The sequence below is a fragment of the Alternaria dauci genome, chromosome 7 (assembly GCF_042100115.1).
Source record: "Alternaria dauci strain A2016 chromosome 7, whole genome shotgun sequence".
NCBI classification, from domain to species: domain Eukaryota; kingdom Fungi; phylum Ascomycota; class Dothideomycetes; order Pleosporales; family Pleosporaceae; genus Alternaria; species Alternaria dauci.
Window position 1 is genome coordinate 2,161,718 of NC_091278.1, and position 20,996 is coordinate 2,182,713.

The 20,996-nt window shown below is 52.1% G+C and overlaps 6 protein-coding genes across 6 annotated transcripts; 2 read left to right on the forward strand and 4 right to left on the reverse strand.

Annotated features, from left to right (window-relative positions):
* Positions 1–2,043: 2,043 nt before the first annotated feature.
* Positions 2,044–5,340, reverse strand: ACET3X_007833 (uncharacterized protein). The gene is made up of 4 exons (XM_069454023.1): positions 4,325–5,340; positions 3,637–4,271; positions 3,464–3,585; positions 2,044–3,409 (listed from the first exon to the last, which is right to left on the reverse strand). Exons 1-4 carry the CDS (start codon positions 4,899–4,901, stop codon positions 2,320–2,322), a joined length of 2,424 nt encoding a protein of 807 aa, XP_069304996.1. The 5' UTR covers positions 4,902–5,340; the 3' UTR covers positions 2,044–2,319.
* Positions 5,341–6,265: 925 nt separating this feature from the next.
* On the reverse strand, positions 6,266–9,794 carry ACET3X_007834 (uncharacterized protein). Its single transcript, XM_069454024.1, has 3 exons — positions 9,617–9,794; positions 6,854–9,516; positions 6,266–6,801 (listed from the first exon to the last, which is right to left on the reverse strand). The coding sequence occupies exons 1-2, from the start codon at positions 9,750–9,752 to the stop codon at positions 6,923–6,925; spliced, it is 2,730 nt and encodes a 909-aa protein (XP_069304997.1). The 5' UTR covers positions 9,753–9,794; the 3' UTR covers positions 6,266–6,801; positions 6,854–6,922.
* Positions 9,795–10,120: 326 nt separating this feature from the next.
* ACET3X_007835 (uncharacterized protein) lies at positions 10,121–12,012 on the reverse strand (the record flags this gene model as incomplete). The annotated part of the gene is made up of 5 exons (XM_069454025.1): positions 10,121–11,136; positions 11,189–11,418; positions 11,473–11,616; positions 11,665–11,801; positions 11,851–12,012. 5 exons carry the CDS (start codon positions 12,010–12,012, stop codon positions 10,367–10,369), a joined length of 1,443 nt encoding a protein of 480 aa, XP_069304998.1. The 3' UTR covers positions 10,121–10,366.
* Positions 12,013–12,503: 491 nt separating this feature from the next.
* On the forward strand, positions 12,504–15,990 carry ACET3X_007836 (uncharacterized protein). The gene is made up of 3 exons (XM_069454026.1): positions 12,504–12,577; positions 12,634–12,855; positions 12,908–15,990. Exons 1-3 carry the CDS (start codon positions 12,557–12,559, stop codon positions 15,845–15,847), a joined length of 3,183 nt encoding a protein of 1,060 aa, XP_069304999.1. The 5' UTR covers positions 12,504–12,556; the 3' UTR covers positions 15,848–15,990.
* A 1,197-nt stretch (positions 15,991–17,187) lies between these two features.
* Positions 17,188–18,172, forward strand: ACET3X_007837 (uncharacterized protein). The gene is made up of 3 exons (XM_069454027.1): positions 17,188–17,401; positions 17,482–17,776; positions 17,831–18,172. Exons 1-3 carry the CDS (start codon positions 17,232–17,234, stop codon positions 18,056–18,058), a joined length of 693 nt encoding a protein of 230 aa, XP_069305000.1. The 5' UTR covers positions 17,188–17,231; the 3' UTR covers positions 18,059–18,172.
* Positions 18,173–18,567: 395 nt separating this feature from the next.
* Positions 18,568–20,020, reverse strand: ACET3X_007838 (uncharacterized protein; the record flags this gene model as incomplete). Its single annotated transcript, XM_069454028.1, has 5 exons — positions 18,568–19,103; positions 19,193–19,534; positions 19,601–19,698; positions 19,891–19,931; positions 19,991–20,020. 5 exons carry the CDS (start codon positions 20,018–20,020, stop codon positions 18,568–18,570), a joined length of 1,047 nt encoding a protein of 348 aa, XP_069305001.1.
* Between the last annotated feature and the right edge of the window lie 976 nt (positions 20,021–20,996).

Sequence of the window (20,996 nt, forward strand, 5' to 3'; positions counted from 1 at the left end):
AACAATGGAATCGGACCGCCAATGTTAGAGACGATTGTTATACCGAATAAACTCTTCCCGGACAGCGGTACAGATGACGAGAAGCAAGGACATTGTTGTCGATATCCGAGGCAAAGCGGCATCAACAACGTCAACGACGATTTTGACGACGCGGCGTTTGCGGAAAGACTGCGCTCGGCTAATTGCCACTTGATTGGACACTGGTTCGGATTCAGTGCGAGGACGCTGCGCGGTATACAGTTTGGTAGGAGGAGTATGTGTTGTATCGCACGCATCCATGACAGCAGCCACGAATCAAGAACAAGTGCAGCAGAGAAACAAGGAACATCCACATTGCAACCCTATCACCCCTCTGAAACTCATCTACTCACCTTGTACAAGAATCCCGCTATTGGTTCCAAAAAGTACATGGTGGTTACATGGGCGAGAAGGATCGCAGTCTCTTCTTCTTCTTCTTCTTCATCCTTGCCAAGGGATGCGCTTGTGCCGACACTGGAATTAGTGTACATGGTTTCGCCGACGCGAGTTCTTCTTGTCATGGCTGTCCTGCTAGGTATCAGTGTTGCGGCGGCATTGACGTGGGTGTTTCTGGGTCATGGTGGGGGTGGGAAGGGAACGACGGGACCGAGTCAGAGGGTGGGAAGTGGGATGGCGATTGGTGTTTTGGTATTGCTAGTCGAGGGGTGTGGGTTTGGGGGATGGGTTGCTTTTTCGTAGGGGGGATGGAAGGAGAGGATGAGTGGGTTGGTAAGTTAGTACTTGGATATGGTACCGGCTAATGTAATGAGTGACGGATGAGCCTGGGATTCGGAAGGCATGCATACAAAAGGCGTTGTGGGAGAAATAGAATGGAATTGTACATTCGGAAACTGCTTTTCCGAGGGGGATATAGGGTCAGCATGATTAGTCTTCGCGAACATAATATTTCCAGTTTTCTTATAATTACTAAAGTCAAGATTGCTGTATTGTCTCATCCATGTGTAGAGATTGGCCAAAGGACGTAATGGTAGTGGAGTGGTGGGTGTGAATGGCTCGTTGCCGATCGATAATCGCAGTACCATGGGATAAAGCGAGTTTCGCGCACACAGCGCCTACGTTCGATTAGCCTGAATGCGTGCTTTCCATTTTCTCTCTTTCCCACAAGCAACAAACAGAAAATCACTTCCGTCATCGCTACCACTGCTGCCTGCTACCATTCACGTGATCATTCTGTTTGCAAACCCTCCGAGTATATATATCCTATCACCCAGTCTGTCCTATTTATTCCCTCATACCAGTAACTCCGCCATTACTACTGCAATCCCTTCCCTCGAAGGTCGAACTTGCCTATGTTTTCACCTCTCTTTCACTAGCGAATTGCCGCTCTCGTCCGCAATGATTACGGTCTTTTTTTTTTTTTTTTTTTGCCGTAACAGAGGTATTTTTATTGACTTCAGCTCCATCAAATCTAGCCCTTCCAACTTATCTTACCGGCATCATATTCTTGCAACCAGGAAAGCGCATTCATTCCAAGGTTCTTTTTTCCACCTACACTTTCCCCCTTTCCTTTTCATCTATGTCATCCGCTGGACGCGAGATTGTCTTTGCTCAACGGGAAATGTTTCACACCAAAGCTGCAAGCATCCCTACGAGCTGGTCAATAGAGTGGGGGAGACTATTGACCAAGCGACTCTGCTCACAGTAACAAAGTATATCCCTCCTCTTTCCGAACCACGATTCTCCAGTCACAAACACCACACAGTCCGCGTACGTTGTCACACTCATAGGATACTCAAGGGATCTGCATCAGATCAGTCAGCTCGCGAGAGAGCTCGTGCACGCTGTAATCGTCGCAACAAGCTGCCAAGTGCCATGGGTAATACCGTAGTCAGACCACTGGCGTAGGTATCTCATGGCGTAGGTACTTTGATTCCGACGAAGTTGGCATGCATGAGGTCTCTCTCGGGCTGGGGGCTGCTTAACGGCAACGGTTGAGGGAGCGGTGGGACCCTCAGCACCATCTCGACATAGAGAAGAAGCAATGATACATTTTTCGAGCAGTTGTTCAGAAATTAATCATTACTTATATACATTCATTATTACTATCCATTTCAGCCATGTTTATCCCAGCCTATACCCATAAATATCCTTTATACAAGTTTCCCATTATACGCTCATGAACTGGAAGTTGAAAGAAAAGAGAGAGAGAGAGAGAGAGAGAGAGAGAGAGAGAGAGAGAGAGAGAGAGAGAGAGAGAGAGAGAGAGAGAGAGAGAGAGAAACGCAACCAGGCGTCCCCATCCATCCATCCATCCATGCGTGTTCATCTTTCATTCATCCATCAATCCCTGTTGATAACCCTCAAACTCCTTCTAGGATTCAACAGCACACCCCTTGCACCCCAAAAACTCGGCTCTTGTCCATCCAGCAGTCCATCCACAACACTCCCTTCACTATTCCTCCTCCCCCACTGATCTCCGCTACCCGGTCCTCCATACGCCGTCATCGCATCTCCACTATTCCTCCTCCCAATATCAAATGAGCCCGCCGCCGCGCCGCCATGGCTACTCCCACCGCCCATAGTCCCTGGCGGCCTCTCACTACTATTCTTTCCCCCAGCCGACGACGACGTAAAGGTACCGCCCTGCTTCTCAACAGCATTAGCGCGCGTCTGCACCGCCGCAGCATGCGCTTTCCAGATCTGGACTTGGCGGCGATAGATCCACGCGCAAAACGCAAAGTACGCGGCGACGATAGCAAAAACACCTGCAATCACACCGGCAATAATTGCGCCAACGTTTGGTCCATCGTCACCGGATGATGATGAGCTGCCCTGAGGGTTCCCGTTGATGACACTGGTGATGGTTGAGCCGTCCGGTCCTGTCATGGTGTACGTCTGCGGTTTGCCAGTTGCGAGCGGGCCTTGGGTAGGTGTTTGGACGGGAGCAGTGAGTGTTGCACCGCCAGTTGCCTTGCCGCCAATGACAGACTGGACGGCGTCGGGAACAGCGTAGCCATAAGAGCCCTCGATACCCGCACCGACGCCGAAACCGCGTTGGTTGACTTGTTGCGCGAGAGGGTTACCAGTGCTGCCTTTGTCCTTGACGTCGTATCCCTGCAGCGCGTTCTTGCCCGTTACGGCGGTGAATTGGTTGCTCCAGCCCAAACTGCTCATGTTGAAGACGTAGATACCGGGGGCGTCGCAGCCGAGGTCTGTACTGTAGCCGCCGAGAACAATCATTTGGGCGTCCCAGACTTGGCAGAGGTGGCCGGCGCGGGGAGGGGGGATGGAGGCTTTGTCGGTCCCTTGCTCGACTTCGATCCAGGAAAAGGAGGGGACGGAGAGGATCCACATGTCGTCGCGTTGGGTCTGGGTGCCTGGGTCGCCCAGGTCTTGGCCGCCGAACATATAGATGTTGTATGATGAGCCGCTGAAGTGAATTAATACGGATATCCAGCGAGGAAGGAAGCTGGGCTGTACTTACTCTGCAGCAGCTCCCACGACAGTACAAGGGTTGACTCGGTATTCGGGCGTCTTTCCGGAAGTACTTTGCTTGTACCAAGTCGATGTCGAAATATCGTAAACGTCAATGGTGTTCATTTGCGTCTAATCTCTGTTAGTATCAATCATGAGTGCATCTGGGTACAATCAACCTACAAAGGTAGCATTATCACCACCCGTCAACCCGATCAAAAGACCCTCGTCGCCAAAACCAGGAACGTAGACAAGAGCGCTATCTGCGCGTTCGGGAAAAGAGGCAGTGTTCTGCAGTCCACCGTAGGTAATATTGCGCCAGGCGCCATCGGGTCCGGCTGTCTTTTCATCGCGCAGCGACTCAACAGCATTGTTGGTCTGTCCTGGGAACGTAAACTCCAGCAAGCTCTTCAAGTACACCCTTGGAGTCTGAATGCTCCAGCCCTCGGTGGTGAGAAAGTCCAAATGGCCAGCAAAGTAGAAGCCCCTGCCCAGCGTAGGAACAGTAAGACCAGCACCTTCAGCTACACGTTGTACAGATTGACCAGCATCCTCTGCCTCGGATCCAGCCGACGTCTTCGGGTCGGCGTGTTCGATCCATTGCTTGCCGCTAATGTTGTATTCCCAAACCGAGTTGTTCGCGGGGTCGGCTTGAGGACTGTCGGAAAACTGGCCGCCATAGAGCCACAGCGAATCGTGCGATGCCCAGAGCTGGCCGAGCGAGACGGCTGGCGGACCCTGTGGCTTGGGCAGACCGGTCAGAGCGGGAGAGCTGGTCTGCCAGGATTCGGTGAGATCGAGGGTGAGGAAATCGTTGTCTAGATCAAGTCAGCATTGCGCGTGAATGAGGGCATGGCAACTCGCTACATACTCCATGTGTCCTGGGTCTGTTGGCCCTCGGTCGTTCGGCGGAACCCATACATGTATAGTGTTCCATTCACGACGGCGCTCTGTCCGCTCCACCGTCTACACGCATCCGTCGGGCTGTCCTCTCGTCGCACGAGCGTCGAGCGTTCGGAGTTGGCCTGGATGGCGTGTGTTGGAATGGTACCGCCCCGTACTCCGATGTGTTTGAGAGGGTTGAGTTGGATAATTGGTAGCATCAGCGCCAGTAGGACACTGAAGAGGCCGAATCGATACAGCTTAGTCGGCATAAACGATTGCGATGTGGTGGTGTAAGAGTGGTGTGCGTCGTCGTCGTCATCGTCGCATGATTCCCAATCATCTTCGTCGTCGGCCACCCTTTCTCCCTCAGCGTTGAAGATGCTGTTCGTACTCCTGAACCTGAGCATCTTGGCTGGCCGCAGCCGCCTCAAACTCTCCCCATGTGTCGGTATGGGACGCCTCTCCTCTTGAATCCTATCCTCGTCCACCAATCCAACCTCTGTGAATATCGACATGCGGCGGCCCTCGGCACATGTCGCAGGCTGTGCTCGAACGTGCTCCATGACTGGGCAAACTACTATCGAGGATTATGGCCAGCTGCAGACCCGGTGGTGCAACGCCTGTGGTCGCGTGCGTGCGTGCGTGCAAAGAGGGTAAACGAGCCGTTCAAAAGCGTATGCGAATCGTGTGTCGCAAACGTAAAAGCGTGTCCACGGTCAAGTGAATGAGGTGCAAAGAGATGGCGGCTAAATGGTCAAAATGACGTCGTGCTGTTCAGGAACAAGGTCCGCGCCCTTGGCTGATTCGGCCTCTTCACTCGTCAAAGGGACGGGATAGCAGCCGGGTACTATATGTGCCGACTACTGGCAAGGGATCCGATCGGTAAGCAAGCGCAAGAGGCTGATTTGCGTCGAGGTCAAAACAGCCGGACAGTGCAGAAAAGAGGCAGGGCAGAGATGATTAGAATAGCCCGAGTAAGATGGAAGGGGCAGAGGCAAACATTCCCAATGTGGAGTGCATACCAGACGGCCTCGCTCCCCTCTCGCCTTGGCCTCGTTGAAGCCGACCAGTCGATGCTGACTGGCCCGCGCAGCCCAGGATGCATGTCACCCGGCCATGAAAAAAATGGGGTCAGCCATACTAAATCTATTAGGACTAGCTCCTAACATGTTCTAAACGTGTTTAGAATATATTTAACTATATTTACCTTTATTCTTATCTATATCTATTATATCTTATAAAAATAAAGATATAGTAGATAATACTAGTATTATCTATCTTAAGATATAAAAATCTTTTTTAGATAGAGATATTAAGAAAAAAAGAACTTATAAAGATATTTAGAATATGTTTAGAATATATTTAGAATATATTTAGTGTATTATATAATCTATACTAGGCTATACTAGCGTGCGCACAGACCCTTTTTAAGATTAAAATTACCTAATATAGCTAGGTCATGGCTGACCCCATTTTTCCCATGGCCGAGTGACATGCTGCCTCCGCGCAGCCGTGGACGGGACAAGGTGCGTCATCGAGGGCGAGGGCAGGGTACGGGCATGCGAGGCAGGGTACACCACGAAAGGCAACGATCGATAATGCTGATAGAGGCGATTGGCTTTGCAACGTCGCCCAAGCCCGCGCCGCATTGGTCATGACACGACGGTTTGGCAAGGAGAGGAGCAGGCGGACGAGTGATGGACCTCCCACATCCACTTTCAATCAAAGCAATAAATCACACCACCCACCTACCCACCCACCCGCACGGCGCGAAACAGCGTATGCCCGTGTTCTACACCCTAGCTAACACGTTTACGGGTGCCCCGGAGATTTCGATAGCCCGTGCAGCGTGCACTTGGGCTCTTTTACGCGTGTTTCGTGACACACACACACACACACACCCCTTCCAGACTTTTCTAGTCTACATCTTAATTCTATTTTCGCGCATTCCGTTTGACGCGCGTGTATGTGCCACGGTGCTGGAATGCAACCGTGACCTTTTGTTCGTTTTGGCGGACCGCCCGCCGTTGTTGTGTTTGGGCCACACTGGGCGTAAGCGCGTTGAGGGTGGCGGTGCAATCGCTACATGGGCATATCCACGCTATACAAAGGAAATATGAAAAAACGCCCCCGCCTGTAGTTGCCTAGGTAGAGTATTGCGATACAAGGGAAGATTAATCTCTCCCTGTAGTCGCCTAGTAGGGTGTTTGATCCTTCTCTTGTATACACCCCACTGTCGGGAACTGGTCCTCTCCGGCCCGGTCTAGGCCGGCTTGGGCTTGAACACCTCAAAGATCGCTATCGTGGCTCAATAACAATGTGTCTCTACCTAATCTACCCAAGAACAAAACATCCATCACATCTGATCATCGTGCATCTAGCATCGCTATACTGTTTGTCGTTTGACACCTATCAGGCAGCTACACAGAGAGATTAGTCTTCCCTTGTATAGCAATACTCTACCTAGGCAACTACAAGGAGAGCAATCAATCCTCCTTGTATGGCGTCACTCTACCTAGGCAAAGACGGTTGTGGTGTTGGATTTTTCCATTCTCTAACGTGTCTACACGAAGCGAATCTCTCCCTACTCCAGCTCATAATACTCCTCAATCTCCTCCCCGTGCTCCCGAGTAACGTAGTCCATAACATCGTCCACCGTCCCCGGCAGATCCTCCATATCCACCTCCTTGCCACTGTCCCTCATCAACTCAATCAGATCCCCAAATGCCCTCTTCACCGCCCCTTCCGACCAAATATAATCGCGATCCGTCGCCATCTCCTCCGCGATACCCGCCCAATCGATATCGTCTTCTTCTTCGTCGCGACGTTCTTGCAGTCTGCTGAGGAGGTCGAAGAGATCGCCCCATTCCATCTTGGTGTCGTCGGAAATGGTGCGTTTTGAGGAGCCGGGGTTGACGGTTGTTGTAGGGCTGGAGTGAGGTTTTTCGTGACTGGAGTGAGGCTCTTCGTGACTGGAGTGAGGCTCTTCGTGACTGGAGTGAGGCTCTTCGTGACCGGAGTGAGGTTCTTCGTGACTAGAGTCGGATTCTTCCTGACTGGAGTAAGGCTTTTCTTGACTGGAGTAAGATTCTTCCTGGCTGGGAGGCGGGGGACTGTCGTTTGCTTTGTCCACGGCATCAGGCTGAATATGCTCCACATCGTTGTCACTGTTCGTGACTTGTTCCGATTGGTCGTTCTCTTGGAGCCCCTGATCCTCCACCGATTGCACATTATCAGTTTTTCGCGGCCGTCCACGCTTCTTAGGTGTCGGATCAGACGCACCAAGTCCAGAAACTGCAGGCTTATTCTTTCTCGGCTTGTGCTTCACCTGAATGCGCGGTGGGGGATTGCGCTTCTGCAGGTTCTTCCATTTGGCTACGACCTGTATCCGACTTCGAGTGTTGTCCATCTCCTTACTGACCTGTTGCCAATTGATGTGTTTGGTCGTATATTCATCCACGGGTGGTAGCCCTTGTTCAGCGCGGTAATCCTCGTCTCTCTGGGCAACTGTTGTGATGGCGCGGATGAAGCGGTCTTCTTCTTCTGGCGTCCAGCGTGAAGACTTGAGCTTGTCGCCGTATTGCAGGTAGTCGCGCCATCGATTCTGACAGTCGTGCATTGATCGATCGCCCATGCCTATCTCAATCACCTTCCATTTGTTTGGGTGCTGCGAGTACAGGTCTTTGAGTAGCTGGTCCTCCTCTTCCGTCCATGCGCCGCTCTTGAACATGTGGTATGCTTGCCGGATGTGTCTTCTCAGTCTGTCCATGGACCGTTTTGTGGGGATGTTTTTTATATCGTTCCAGAACTCGGCGCTCTCGCGTGCATGGTTCATATCTTGTGGCGTCCAATCATTCACTCCCAATATTTGTCCGTTAGCACAGTTGAGAGCCGGGTCTTGTTTATTCCATTGTATGATCCTTACAAGCTGAGGTACCTCTAATTCCTTCCGGTCTTGGTAGTCGCGGACAGCTCTTCGGATCAGCTCTTCTTCGTCCGCCGTGAAATCACCAGTCTCCCGGAGGTCTGGAGGATAGCTCACAGTGTGATTGACGCCTGCCAGGGCCCTCTCCGCCGCGGTACTAGTTTGAGCTTTTTTTCTCTTATACCTGAACTTGCCACTCTCCCGCCGCAGTGTGGCTTTCTTGGTGGTTGAGTTTCTCTTTTTCTTTCTCTTCTTCTCTCTCTCTTCGGACCCACTGCGATTGGTGTCGTCCGGGCCGCGGTAGTTGTCCTCGTCGCTAGAAACAGGCTCCCGCGTGATGCTGGCTTCATCGTCACCGGTCTGGCCGTGGCCATTCGTGGGGCGTGGGTCGTCGTCGGGAATCTCGTAGATGTTCTTCGACTTTGCAATTGGCGTTTGCGGCTTCTTGACCCGCTTCAGCTTCGTCTTCTCGACGGTCCATGATAAGTCACCATCTTCGTCGTTGCTGTCGTGAGGTCCATGTTGGATCAGGTCCTTTACTCTAGTTGCGCTCTTTGTGCTACCAATCTTGCGGCGCTTGGGTGTGGGCGTTGCATCTACGCCTTCGGGGTGTGGCGCAACGGCCGCCTCCATGTGCGAGGGAGACAGTGCTCTCTCTAGGAGCCTGCTCATGTCTTCGTCATTGTCAACGTCTTGTTCCTGTGTGGCATCGCGACTGAGTCTATCCCGTCTTGTCCGCTTGCTCTTCTTGTATGTGCGTTTGCTTTTGGTGGCGCTGGACGGAACGACGTAGCTGGACGTAATGATGTTGCTGGACGGAACGACGTTGCTGGACGGAACGACGTTGCTGGATGGAACGGCATGGTTGGCAGTGGGCGATGGGGGGGACGAATGCAGAGACTGTGGGGGGACTTGCGAGTCCGGTACTTTTACGAGAGGCGAAGGCATGAATGCGTTGGCAGTGGGGGGTCTGGGTTCAGGTTGGGACGCTGGGAAGGGAAACGGAGAGGAGGCTGCGTCGTCGCTCTGGTCTAGCATGTCCTGAGTAGTCGCTGCCTGAGATGGCGTAGGACTGCCCTTGCCAGACTCGTGCGCGCCCTTCCGCTTGCGCTTCTTGCGTGGAGATGGCGAGGCATCGTGGCTGCCGTCGACCTGAGAGGGTGTCATGTCTGCGGCGGCGGCGGCAGAGCGCGTGCCTTCCTCGTCCATGAGCTGCTGCGACGCGGCTACATCGTCCATGTCTGCACCTAAAACTATAACGCGTCAGCCGTGTCGTCGCACACAGCAGAAAAAAAAGTGACTTTGGTGGAGCTGCACGGTAGCATCAAAAGCGCGTCAGGCTCGTGTACTTACTAAAGCGGGCGGCGGGGGAAGCTACCATGGCTACCTTTGCGACGCGATTGGGACTTTGAACAGGCTGCGATGACGTCGTGCCCATCTCCTTCCTGAGACCCGCAAAGAGCGCATGCCCGGGGCTGGAGTCGAGCATTGGCTGGTGTCGTGATTCCTGCTATCTGACCACAAACGTTGGTGAGCGACTGCAGAAAGTGACTTGTCGCCTTGTACAGTACATGCTTGCGGTGCCTGACTAGTAAAAGTGGGGCCGCTCCGTCTCCCATCCCCAATCCCCGCTCACTCTGCACTTTACCCTCGCATCACCACGGCACGCCATACAAGAGAAAAATCGAACGCCCTACTTACGTAACTACAGGAAGAGCAATTAATCCTCCTTGTATAGTAGTACTCTACCTACACAGCTACAGGAGTAACGTTCTCTTATATTATAATACTCCCAAGGTCTACCAAGGCAACTAGAAGGAGGAAAAAAGAGGAGCCAACGCGAAGTAAGAGAATGCACCGACAAGGGAAGACTTCGTGGGGCAACAATGCTGCCTGAAGGTGGAGGTGCACTGCGAAAGAAGGCCAAGATGGCATGCACGATTCATTACCAGCAATTCGTCGCACTACAAGCCAACCTCTCTCCTCTCCCTTTCGCTTCCGGACGCTTTGCAATTCCCGCTGCCTCTCACCCTGCCATCCCATGTTACCGTGAATGGCAAACGCCAACGACTACAAATCCCCACAGTGGTCTCCTCCACTTCCCTAGTACACATAGAAGTTGATCGCCTCGTTGTCCGATGCGCGGATCTTCTTGTTGTCCCTCATCAAAATAATTCTCATCACCCACGCACACAGCACCACGCCCGCCGAAAAGCCCACGCTTGCCCACATGGCCTTGCCGAAGCGTGGTGCGTCGGTGTCAGGCCACAGATACGGCGTGTACACGAAGGAGAGGTTGCCCATTGTATTCACGATAGCCAGCGCCACTGATTTCTTCTCGTCCGTTTGTCCGAGCACACCGGCAGTCCAGGCCAGCACGATATTGTTCACGCCATACGTCGCTCCCACGAACAGCACCATGGCGAAATACCGCGCGCCAATGTTCAACGTGACAGTCCCCACGATGAAGCCCACAATCGCGACGGCTTTGGAGAGCGTAATGTGCCAGGTGCGCTCGTTGAAGCGGCCAGACGACCAGGATACCGCTACCGATACGAAGGCTGAGATGAGATATGGAGGACAGGTCAACACAAGGGTGATAGTTCGGTTGAACCCCAGCGTCTGCACAACCGTCGGGAGGAAGTTCTTAAAGCCATTGGCGCTCAAATGAAGATTTTGCATGAGTGCAAAGATCCATGTGCGGTAGTCGCTTGCTGCCTCTCGGAGACCCTTCCAGACGTTGACTTTTTCTCGCTTTTGGGTGGTATCTTGTTCGATTCGGCCGTGCGCCAGCTGTCGCTCGGCTGGAGAAAGCCAGCGGGTTTGTAGAGGTGCGTTGGGGAGAAGGAAAAAGGCGATCACCGCGATGAGAACTGGTAGCTAGATTAGTTTTGGTGGCATCACGCGGGTCCAGTCTGAACGTACCCGTGAAGACTCCCTGTATCAGGAACAACCACCTCCAGCCCTCTAAACCGTGTTTGCCGTCGAGTCCAGCGAAAATCCCAGCTGCGATAAGACCGGAGAAAGAGCTCGCAAGTAGGTTACCGGTGTAGAACACCGACATCCTGGTTGCCGTCTCCTTACGCGTGTAGAAAGAGCTGATCATGTACAATGCTCCTGGATAGAACGGCGCCTCCGTAATTCCGAGCACAAGTCTATCGATATCGAGGTTAGTACAGAGTCTTCAGATGTGATCAAGCCAATCATACCTGCATGCCAGCATGCCGTGGTAGTCCTTCACAAGGACCATGAGTGTCGACACTATTGCCCATGCCATTGTCCAGCCAGCCATGTAGTGAGAGGGCTTGACGCGAGTCAGGAGCATGTTTGAGGGTACCTGCCCCACAAGGTAACTATACAAGAGTCAAAAAGAGCCCGAGTGTGGTGGATGGACTTCTTACCCGACGAAGAAGATGCTCACGCAGGTGTTGTATTCTGTTCCCTGCAGGTTGAGGTCCTTATGCATGTTGTTGATCTTTCCGTTGACAATAGCGTTGCGGTCAAGGAAATTCATAAAGTACATAATCCAAAGCATTGGCTGTAGTTGTCAGCAACGAGCTTTCAATTTGCATCTATGACTTGCTTACCATCATGTGTGTATCAAGCTTCCGGACTAGAGACTTCTCCTCAGGAGTATACTCTGTCGCAGCTCCAAATTTATCCAGAGCAACGACATTTTGCGGTTTGTCCAGTGTGTCAATGTGCTCGATCGAGACCTTGGACTTGATATCATTGGAGGGAGTCGCCATGGTGAATGGATGCGGCTTTGCGACGTCCAGAGCTGATGATGCCTCAGGTCCTCCAGATTCCAGCCAGCTTTGTAGTTTCTCTTTTCCCCAGACCCCACGAACTTGGCCAAGTAGCTTGTTGCTGATCCAGGGATCGCTGCATGCCGAGATGCGGGGAAGCCCCGTGCCCCATGGGGGTGTCGCATATCCGGCCTGCAAAAGATTATGTGTGTGCGCTGGTCGAGCGTATACGGGCTCAACACACAAGGTCAAGACGATAAGGGGGGTCGAGAACTCCAGCCGCCCGAAGTAGTCCCGAAACAGGCGTCAGCAGTTGTTGGCGGGATATTTATTTGCCTGCAGCGGATCGACCTACTCCGCAGTCCGATAGCTCGAAACCATCCATGAAGGTCTGAATCCTGCGGAAAAGAAAGTCTCGTGTGACCATGTGTACCAGTAGTTTGGCGCCAACTCAGCGGAATAGTTATCCGACACACTGACATCACGTGCAATCGGAGATATCGGAACCATCGGAACCACGGCGGTTCAAGATAGTATAGATACCATGGTACAAGAGCCTCCTTTTGTGAGTATCAGCAAATCAGACACATCATCATGCCTGGCTTATTGACCAAGACGAAGGAGCACGCGACGACGCCGGCGCTTCGTCTCGCTGGTGGCGATGACGCAATCCTTACCATTGACGAGCTGATCAAGCGACGAGCATCAGAACTCGGAGATTCTCCCTTGCTCTGCTTTCCTAAGGAAGGCCTAACCGACTACGAAGATCACTCAGCGCGGGCAATTGATGAGTATGTTGATGCAGCTGTTGATGTGTTGCAGCGGAGAGGGCTGGAGCCAGCGGTAAGTGAGAACTGAACTGGGTGAAGAAGTCACACCTGACGGTCGCGAACAGGATCCGTTACTTGCACAGGCTCCAACCATCGCCATACTCGCTCCTTCTTCTCTGCAGTTTATCATCACTCTTCTTGGATTGAACAGGCTGGGCTATGCCGCTCTTCTTCTGTCCCCGCGGCTCGCCAGCCCAGCAATATGTTCATTGCTTGAACAAGCCGAATGCGACACTATACTAACAACTGCCCAATTCCACGACGCTTTGGTGCAAGTGCGCAACGAAAAGAGCATCACGGTGCTCGAAATGCTCGAGCACAACGATTACTACAAGGTGGACGCACCAGTGTTCCACCGCACACACGACCCAGAACGCGAGAACCCCAAAAGGGCCGTCATCATCCATTCATCGGGGTCAACAGGCCTACCAAAGCCCATCTACCTCACTCATCGAAGCTGCATTGCGACATTCGCGCTGAATCTCGATCGCAAAGCTTTGATGACGCAGCCGCTATTCCACAGCTTCGGGTTTTATGAAACTTTCCGATCAATCTACTCGGGAAAACCCATGTACTACGTCAATTACAACTACCCTATCACGAAGCAGAATTTACTAGCCACGATTGAGCACGTAAAGCCGGATCTCTTATTCTGCGTACCCTATGTTCTGAAACTCCTCGCAGATTCAGATCAAGGGCTCAAAGCTCTGGCCGACATTGATTTGATCATGTACGGAGGTAGTGCTTGTCCTGACGACCTGGGCGACAAGCTGGTCAAGCATGGCGTCAACGTCTGCGCAAACTACGGGGCAACCGAAACCGGACGAGTCATGACATCTGTCCGGCCACGGGGTGACGATGCTTGGAACTACCTCCGCATACTGCCCCAGGTCCAACAATATCTCTTGATGGACGAGATTGCTCCGAGTATATTCGAATGCGTTGCTCTCGATGGACTCAAGTCAAAGAGTACAATAAACTCCGACGACCCGCCCAACTCGTTTCGCACACGAGACCTCTTTGCGAAACACCCTACAAAGCCTAACCACTGGAAGTACGTCTCGCGCTTAGACGATCGCTTAACCTTGGTCAACGGGGAGAAAGTGCTCCCGATTCCAATCGAGGGCCGGATACGTCAAGAAGCGCTCGTTCAGGAAGCCGTCGTTTTCGGAGACGGCAAGACAGTCCCAGGCCTCTTGATCATCAAGGCCGACGCAGCAGCCGACATGGATGATGAGGAGTTCCTGCAGCACATCTGGCCTGCTGTTGAGGATGCAAACTCTCGCGCAGAAAGCTTCTCCCGCATTCCGCGAGATCTTGTTGTCGTGCTGCCGTCGGGAACAAAGTACGCTACCACAGACAAGAGCACGTTCATCCGTGCCCAGGTGTACGAGCAGTTCAAGCGGCAGATCCAAGACGCATACGAGAAGTTCGAGAACGACACCAGCGGATCCGTAGCACTACCGCTTCCAGAACTCGAGGCGTATTTGTTTCGACGATTCCGTGAAGAGCTCGGCGTGGAATTAGGCTCGCCCGAGTCAGACTTCTTTGCATGCGGTATCGATAGCCTGCAGTGCCTGCGAATGTGGAGTTTGATCAAGAAGGAGATTGACGTGGGTGGCAAGCAAGCTGAAGTGGGACAGAACCTGCTGTATGAGACTGGTAACATCGCTGCTCTTGCTCGCTACCTTCATGGGCTGCGCACAGGCGAGGCGGAAGATGTACAAGGCCACGAACAGATCATGAACGACCTGATCACAAGGTACTCGGCTGTCATGCCTGCTACACGGCCAGCCCACGGGAGGCATGTGGTTGCTTTGACCGGTGTTACCGGAGGACTGGGTGCTCACTTGCTCGCGCAACTTGTCGAGAACCCCCAGGTCTACGAAGTGTGGGCTCTTGTCCGAGCATCCTCTGACATTGCTGCGTTAGAGCGAACTCTGAAGAGCTTATCAGCGCGCGGCCTCAGTCCCACACAAGAGCAGCTGAAAAAGGTCATTGCCGTTCCGGCCGATCTCAGCAAGCCAGACTTTGGTCTAGGGACAGACAGATTCGACGAACTTGGTTCGAAACTGACGCTCGTCATCCACAGCGCGTGGGCGGTCAACTTCAACATCTCAGTGCAGAGCTTTGAGAAAGAGCACATTGCGGCTGTACAAAACCTCATAAACCTCTGTCAGACTACCTCACACGGCGATAAAGCACGCTTCTTCTTCTGCTCATCCGTCTCGTCGGCTGCTGGGACTCCGCGGCCAGGAACAGTACCAGAAGGCCCTGTCGCGTCCATCTCGCACGTGCAAAAAACAGGCTATGCGCGCTCGAAATACGTGGCCGAACACATTGTTCTCAACGCGGCGAAGGATGCCGGTGCAGATGCCAGAGTACTGCGGATCGGCCAACTCGTCGGCGACTCGAGGATCGGGCAATGGAACACGACCGAGGGCATACCGCTCATGATCCAAACCGCCGTCACGCTCGGCGCGCTTCCAGCTCTCGACGAGGAAATGTCGTGGCTGCCTGTCGATCACGCTGCCCGCATCATTCTCGATTGTTGCGACATTCCTACCAATGACTGCGACGTGCCTACCTCGGCCTCGTATTCTGATCTGGCTTCCCGCCGTAACGTGCAGGCTCGTGGTATACAGATTCCTCCACCTGACCTCGTCTACCACGTTCTCAACCCTACGCGCTTCCACTGGACGCGCGACATGCTTCCTGCTCTTGCTGCAGCTGGCTTCAATTTCCAAGTCCTACCTACGGACGAGTGGATGGAGAGGCTGCGCAACTCAGAGCAGGATGCCAAGAAGAATCCTCCCATCAAGCTGCTCGATTGGTTTGAGAGCAAGTACGGGCGTGGGGCGAGTACGAAGAACAAGGGGGTTCTGGTGTATGAAACGGAGAAGACGAGTGCGAAGAGTGAGAGCATGAGGGGCATTCCGAGTGTGACGGATGTGGGGTATGTGAAGAAGGTGATTGAGAGGTTACAGGAGGAGTGGAGAGCATAGAGAGGGAATTTAGCGCGCATATAGACGTTGTTCGGTATATACTGTTAGTGCATATTTGGCTCTTCCGCCTTGGTAGTACCTGCCATGTTGTTTGCCCCGGGGAGTGGAAGAGTTGTAGTTCGATTGAGGTCATGACGACGGGCTGATACTTAGGCCAATGTATTGTCAAAGCCAGTATGGAAATTCATAGTCATGAGTATACATGACAGATAAGATGTGGTGTCTTTGTTTTATACTACTCAAATGTAAGCTACCAAAAAGCACTTCCAAAGCACAATTTTCTGTATTCTGCTTAGACAGACGCTCTCGCTTAGCAGGAAACGAACAATAGAGCGTGCTGTAGCCGAAAGGAATTATGCTGCATAATCAGTGTTAGGCTGAGTTTTTATTAACCGCAGACATACCTTGGCCTCACTAATATCGCCTCGCTATGTGGAACATCCCGGACGGGTTCGTGTTGACAAATGTGCGTCCCGTTAAAAATATCTAGCTAATATGCATACTACCTTTTTTGTAAGATACGCGCGAGCTTATGGTATCAGAAGGTTCCTCGAGAGGAACTCTTGCATACACACCCGAAGCGCAGGAGTAGCCGGAAAGACACGCACGCTCAACCCCTGGCCGGAAGAGACCACCTCTCCCTTCCAGTTGCTAGCATGTCGCATGTGTTGGATGAATATCGTGCTGTGGAAGGAATTGTCGCCGCGCCATCGGTGTAAGGTTGTGATATAGGACGTCTCACGAGATACCCCTCAGGCATTCTCAGGTCAGCCTGCTTTGAATGCTGCAACGACTTCGAAAGATTATTCTTTCGAATTCTGGACTGTTCCAGGAGTTAGATGGTTTGTTATTGTCGACAAAAAGCTTTCTTACGCGTCGCGTGGTACCGCTGGTTAGCTCGCTTGTTCGATTCGCATCCCATGTGGCTTGTTAGACACCTTACCATCCCCCAACATATTTTGCTTCTTTGCGCGATATTTCACCTTTGAAACTATCCCAGTGTGTAAATTCTCCGTGGTTTCAGAAGCGGTGAGTAGAAAGCTCGTCGTTGCTGGGTCACTGTGAAAGACATGTGACGTAACCACTGCCTTGACCGGAACATCAATTTCCAACCTTCCAATAAACCTACTTCTGCATTCGCCTAGAGACTTCAATGGACCGTCTAAACCCAAAGAGTCGCGTTTCCAAGTGCTCAGCGAAGCCTGTGCTGCGTTTTTCTCATTTACCAAGTCGACGGCGATAACTCCGATGAATCGATGACGCATGACCTGCTGCGCTCTGACGATAGCTTGATGTAGCCAGTACCAAGTTTCAAGATATCACCAAGATAACTAACAATCATTCCGCCATGCTCTTTTCATTCAATCATTACCTTTAATCCACAATGCAACCACTTCGCTTTGCAAAGCTGCGTGCAGCTACCATCACAAGCACCACCCAGGCCACGAAATGTTCTCGTGGCTCTCGGTTTCATCCAATGCACGAAAATGTTCAACGTAGGACATATGGCAGCATGGGCAGTAACCCCGAAGCAAAGACTAGTGATGTAACGGTGTATGTTTGACCCACTGTGAAGCTCCCACAAATGGATTGCTGTAATGTTGATTGAGCTTCAAAATGACGTGTATCTTTAGGATGGCAGGTCTAGCACTAGCTACTGGTGGTCTTTACCTCGCTCTCAGCAACGATTTACGCCCTATGTCGCGAAGCGACACTGAAGCAAATCTGCAGGCGCATCCGACACAGCCTGGGAAGTTGACAGGCGAAAATGATGAAAATATGCGCAGCCAAAGGATCAAGAAGCGCGACGACTCCAGCGCACCAGGTGCCGGCAGACCCGACCGAGACATAGGCCTAAGAGGCCATTCCCCGAATGACCCCCCAAAAGCCATGAATCCAGGCGCAATTTCTCCAGACATAGCTGATCCGGTTTGTTCCCACAAGTATTCATTCCTCCGTCGTGCGAATGCTAAGTACCATCAGGCGGGTCCTCGTGGAAAGCCTAGAAGCTTCAACTACATGTCTGGAAAACAAGAGGGTCTATCCAACGGCAACACTCATCATAGCTCTCAGATTTCCAAGCAACCAGAGATGAGCAAGAAGGGTGAAGGCGTTGCCGAAAGTGCCAAACTCAAAGGTACCGTGTCTACCAATCGTCCTGGTCCTGAGAACAAGGAGGAACGAGGCAAGGCTCAAATGGAGAAGAAATAGTGCAGACCATTCTTGAATAATACCCTCAATCATCGTTTCTGATCGTCCGCTACCGTCCTAACTTGTTTCGGGGCATTGACATGGCAAGTCGTGACATGAGCTAACTTTAGGCACTGCCAGGAGAGAGATTTCACTAGCCTGCGTATGGCCGGCGTGCAATTACAGAGCAACCATGTTATTCGACATGCACTCCTACTCATACAGGCGGTGACGTGCCTTGCCATCCCGCACCCCCGCTTTTCTCTAAACTCCACCAGAAAGCCAATAAAGACATCCGCCCAGTTGGCGACGACCTTTGTAAGAAAAGACAACCCGAAACACCTTTTGATCGCCTGGCAGAGGGCAAGACAGAGCTTTTCTCTGTCAGCAACGAAAGAAAGGAAACAAAGAGATATTATGCACCGTAGTGGCATCATGAGGTATCGTACAGGGCATGGAGTAAGAGAGGAACCTGCCGCTCTTCGCAAGCAGCCAAACAATTTTGGAAAGCGAGGTAGTATGAATATCGATCAGACAGACATGCTGGTCTTTAAGACAGCAGCCGGTGGTATCTGGAGTGTCTCGGACGATGTCGCGCTTACCATCGATGCAAATATCGGAGTCGGCGTCGGTGGTGATGTCGCTGCAGGTGTCGCATCCGCTGTCATCGCATGGCCATCTTTTTCTTGTGTCGCCGATGCTTTTACGCCAGCCTTCTCCTCACCAGTATCGTACTCTGCCCCTCCGATCGTCGTCTTTTTCTCATAAACTACACCCCCTACACCCGCTTCAACATCAACGAACGTCTCCTCACTCCCAGACCTCGGCAGCTTCTTGACCTGGTTCTCTTTGACATAATCATCATAGGTCTTCCCTGCCTTCTTCGCCTCCTTGCGAATATGGCGTACGCGCCACAGCCAGATGGCCTGTGAAGCAAAGATACCGGTTTCGAGAACCATGCACGCGATGTAGAGACTGGCGCCGAGGGCGTCAAACCATTGTTGTGCGACGACGGCCATGAGAGAGAAGAAGGCACCGAGGTAGTCGATGGTTAAGAACCAAAAGTCTGTGCGAAAAAAGAGATACATTAGTACGAACGTTTCAATGAACGGGAGGAGATGAGGATCGTGTAGCGGATGTGAGCAAGTTACTTACCAATGCCGATAACGCGACCATTCCTCTTTGCGAGTTCAAAGTACGGAGGAATGAGGCCGATGACTTGGATGACGGATGCGGAGATGGCCATCAACATCATAGGCCATTCGACGCCTCGGGAATATGGCCCGCGCAGGGTGAGAATGAGAATAAGCTCCATGATACCGAAGCTAGCAGCGAGTGCGATAGTCGCTAGAGTAGCGGTCCAGACACGCCATTTGTTATGGTAGTAGAGCGTTTGGCCCCATGCGATTAAGGTGAGGGAGGCGAAGGCTTGGGGTTGGAATTTGAGGGCGAAGTTGAAGTTCTGAACGATGGCGTAGACGCCGAATGGCACGCCGCCTTTGTGACGTTTGTCAGCTTAGTCTACCTACCTCGGACGAGGATGTGGGGGCGGAGGAGTCTCACATATCGACCAGAGAATCAGCATGGTGCCGGGAAGGCCTTCTGTACTCTTTCGCCGCCAGTTGGTCCATATCTGCGGAATGATTTGTATACACCAACAACTGCAATCGACCGTTAGCAACCCTTCCTGTTTTGTACAAGGGCTCGACGTGGGGGTTACATACACTTTACTCGAGTTAGCATAGGTTCTCTCAGCCACAAAAAGTTCTCGGGGTTACTTACCAGTGCCGAGGGTCTACAGAACCAAAAGATCGTATGTCAGTATCATGACTCAAGCAAGCAAATTGGGGAACGTGGGCGGAGTGGAGAAACGTACACCAAGGATATTCGCAGCCTAGCGTTTGCGGGTCAGTATATGTGAGGCAGCAACACTATACAGTAAGAGTTACTCACAGGTGGTATTGAGACTTGCGGTCTGTCCATGGCTTTGGAGAAGAGGCTATTACTACGTGTCGGATAATGGTAATAGATGTGTAGAAGGGTCTGAAGCTTGTTTGAAGAATAAATCTAGAGGAAAGAGAAGGGCTCAAGTAAGGCAAGACGGGCGATTGTCCAACTATGCCGCCAGCCTAAAAACAAGTGCAGGACTTTAGGAATACGTGATCCGGTGGCGTTTCACGTTGCAGCGAATGTACAGTCACTCCAGTACCTGGTTTGACGTGCAGCAAGTAAAGTTAGAAAGAAGTAGCGATACAGTCGTCGCCAATGGCAAGGTGAAGAAGCGAGCAGGTCGTTCAAAAGAAAGTTCCAACTAATGGTAGACGAGCCGGTTACGCCAGCACCCAGGTGAAGGCAAAAAGTGGTACCCGCATTTGCACCCAGCACCAGGCAACATGTTGTGCGTGATGACGGAGCTGTCAGAGGGTCTTGTATTTTACTAGCTCTACCGCGACAGTCGCGTGCAAGAATAGTCGGCTGGTGTCAATACCAGTGCACAATGGCCCTTCGATAGAGCGATTTGGACTAGGCGGCTAGTGAGATTTCAGCTTTTCGGGGAACTCGTGCCCCTGCTTCCGCCGCTGAAGAGCAAGGAGCGACAAGCTTGATAGTACTCGGTAAGGAGAGTGGCTGAGTTAGTGTAGACAGGGATACTTGTCCATCCCCAGGCCGATCTGCGACCCGATTGGCGAGTCTGGACTTGTATGTGATTGCATCTATCGTCGCTTTCAGAAAATGGGTCCACCCCATCTCGATGCAGACGCGTTGGGGGGGTGGGTGACGAAACCCCTGGGTGTTGCTGCATGTAGGGTTCGGTAGGTTGGCTGGGTCCCTGCATCGAGGGTCAAAGAAAGATCACGGAGTGGCAACTTGGTAAACCCAATCGCTCACAACCGGGACGGGTTTGTATACTACGGAGCAATGCATATCAAAGAGGGCAAAGCTAACCTGCATCCAATAA

Excerpts from the sequence above, each read along its gene's own strand:
- ACET3X_007836 (XM_069454026.1), top strand. The coding sequence starts at position 12,557 with ATGGTACAAGAGCCTCCTTTT. Across the intron at positions 12,578-12,633 it reads TGGTACAAGAGCCTCCTTTT|GAGCACGCGACGACGCCGGC; the intron begins GTGAGTATCAGC and ends ACCAAGACGAAG. Across the intron at positions 12,856-12,907 it reads GGAGAGGGCTGGAGCCAGCG|GATCCGTTACTTGCACAGGC; the intron begins GTAAGTGAGAAC and ends GGTCGCGAACAG.
- ACET3X_007834 (XM_069454024.1), bottom strand. The coding sequence starts at position 9,752 with ATGCTCGACTCCAGCCCCGGGCATGCGCTCTTTGCGGGTCTCAGGAAG. Across the intron at positions 9,517-9,616 it reads TTCCCCCGCCGCCCGCTTTA|TTTTAGGTGCAGACATGGAC; the intron begins GTAAGTACACGA and ends GACGCGTTATAG.
- ACET3X_007833 (XM_069454023.1), bottom strand. The coding sequence starts at position 4,901 with ATGGAGCACGTTCGAGCACAGCCTGCGACATGTGCCGAGGGCCGCCGC. Across the intron at positions 4,272-4,324 it reads ACAGACCCAGGACACATGGA|ACAACGATTTCCTCACCCTC; the intron begins GTATGTAGCGAG and ends GACTTGATCTAG. Across the intron at positions 3,586-3,636 it reads GTGGTGATAATGCTACCTTT|ACGCAAATGAACACCATTGA; the intron begins GTAGGTTGATTG and ends AACAGAGATTAG.
- ACET3X_007837 (XM_069454027.1), top strand. The coding sequence starts at position 17,232 with ATGCAACCACTTCGCTTTGCAAAGCTGCGTGCAGCTACCATCACAAGC. Across the intron at positions 17,402-17,481 it reads AAGACTAGTGATGTAACGGT|GATGGCAGGTCTAGCACTAG; the intron begins GTATGTTTGACC and ends GTGTATCTTTAG. Across the intron at positions 17,777-17,830 it reads CTCCAGACATAGCTGATCCG|GCGGGTCCTCGTGGAAAGCC; the intron begins GTTTGTTCCCAC and ends AAGTACCATCAG.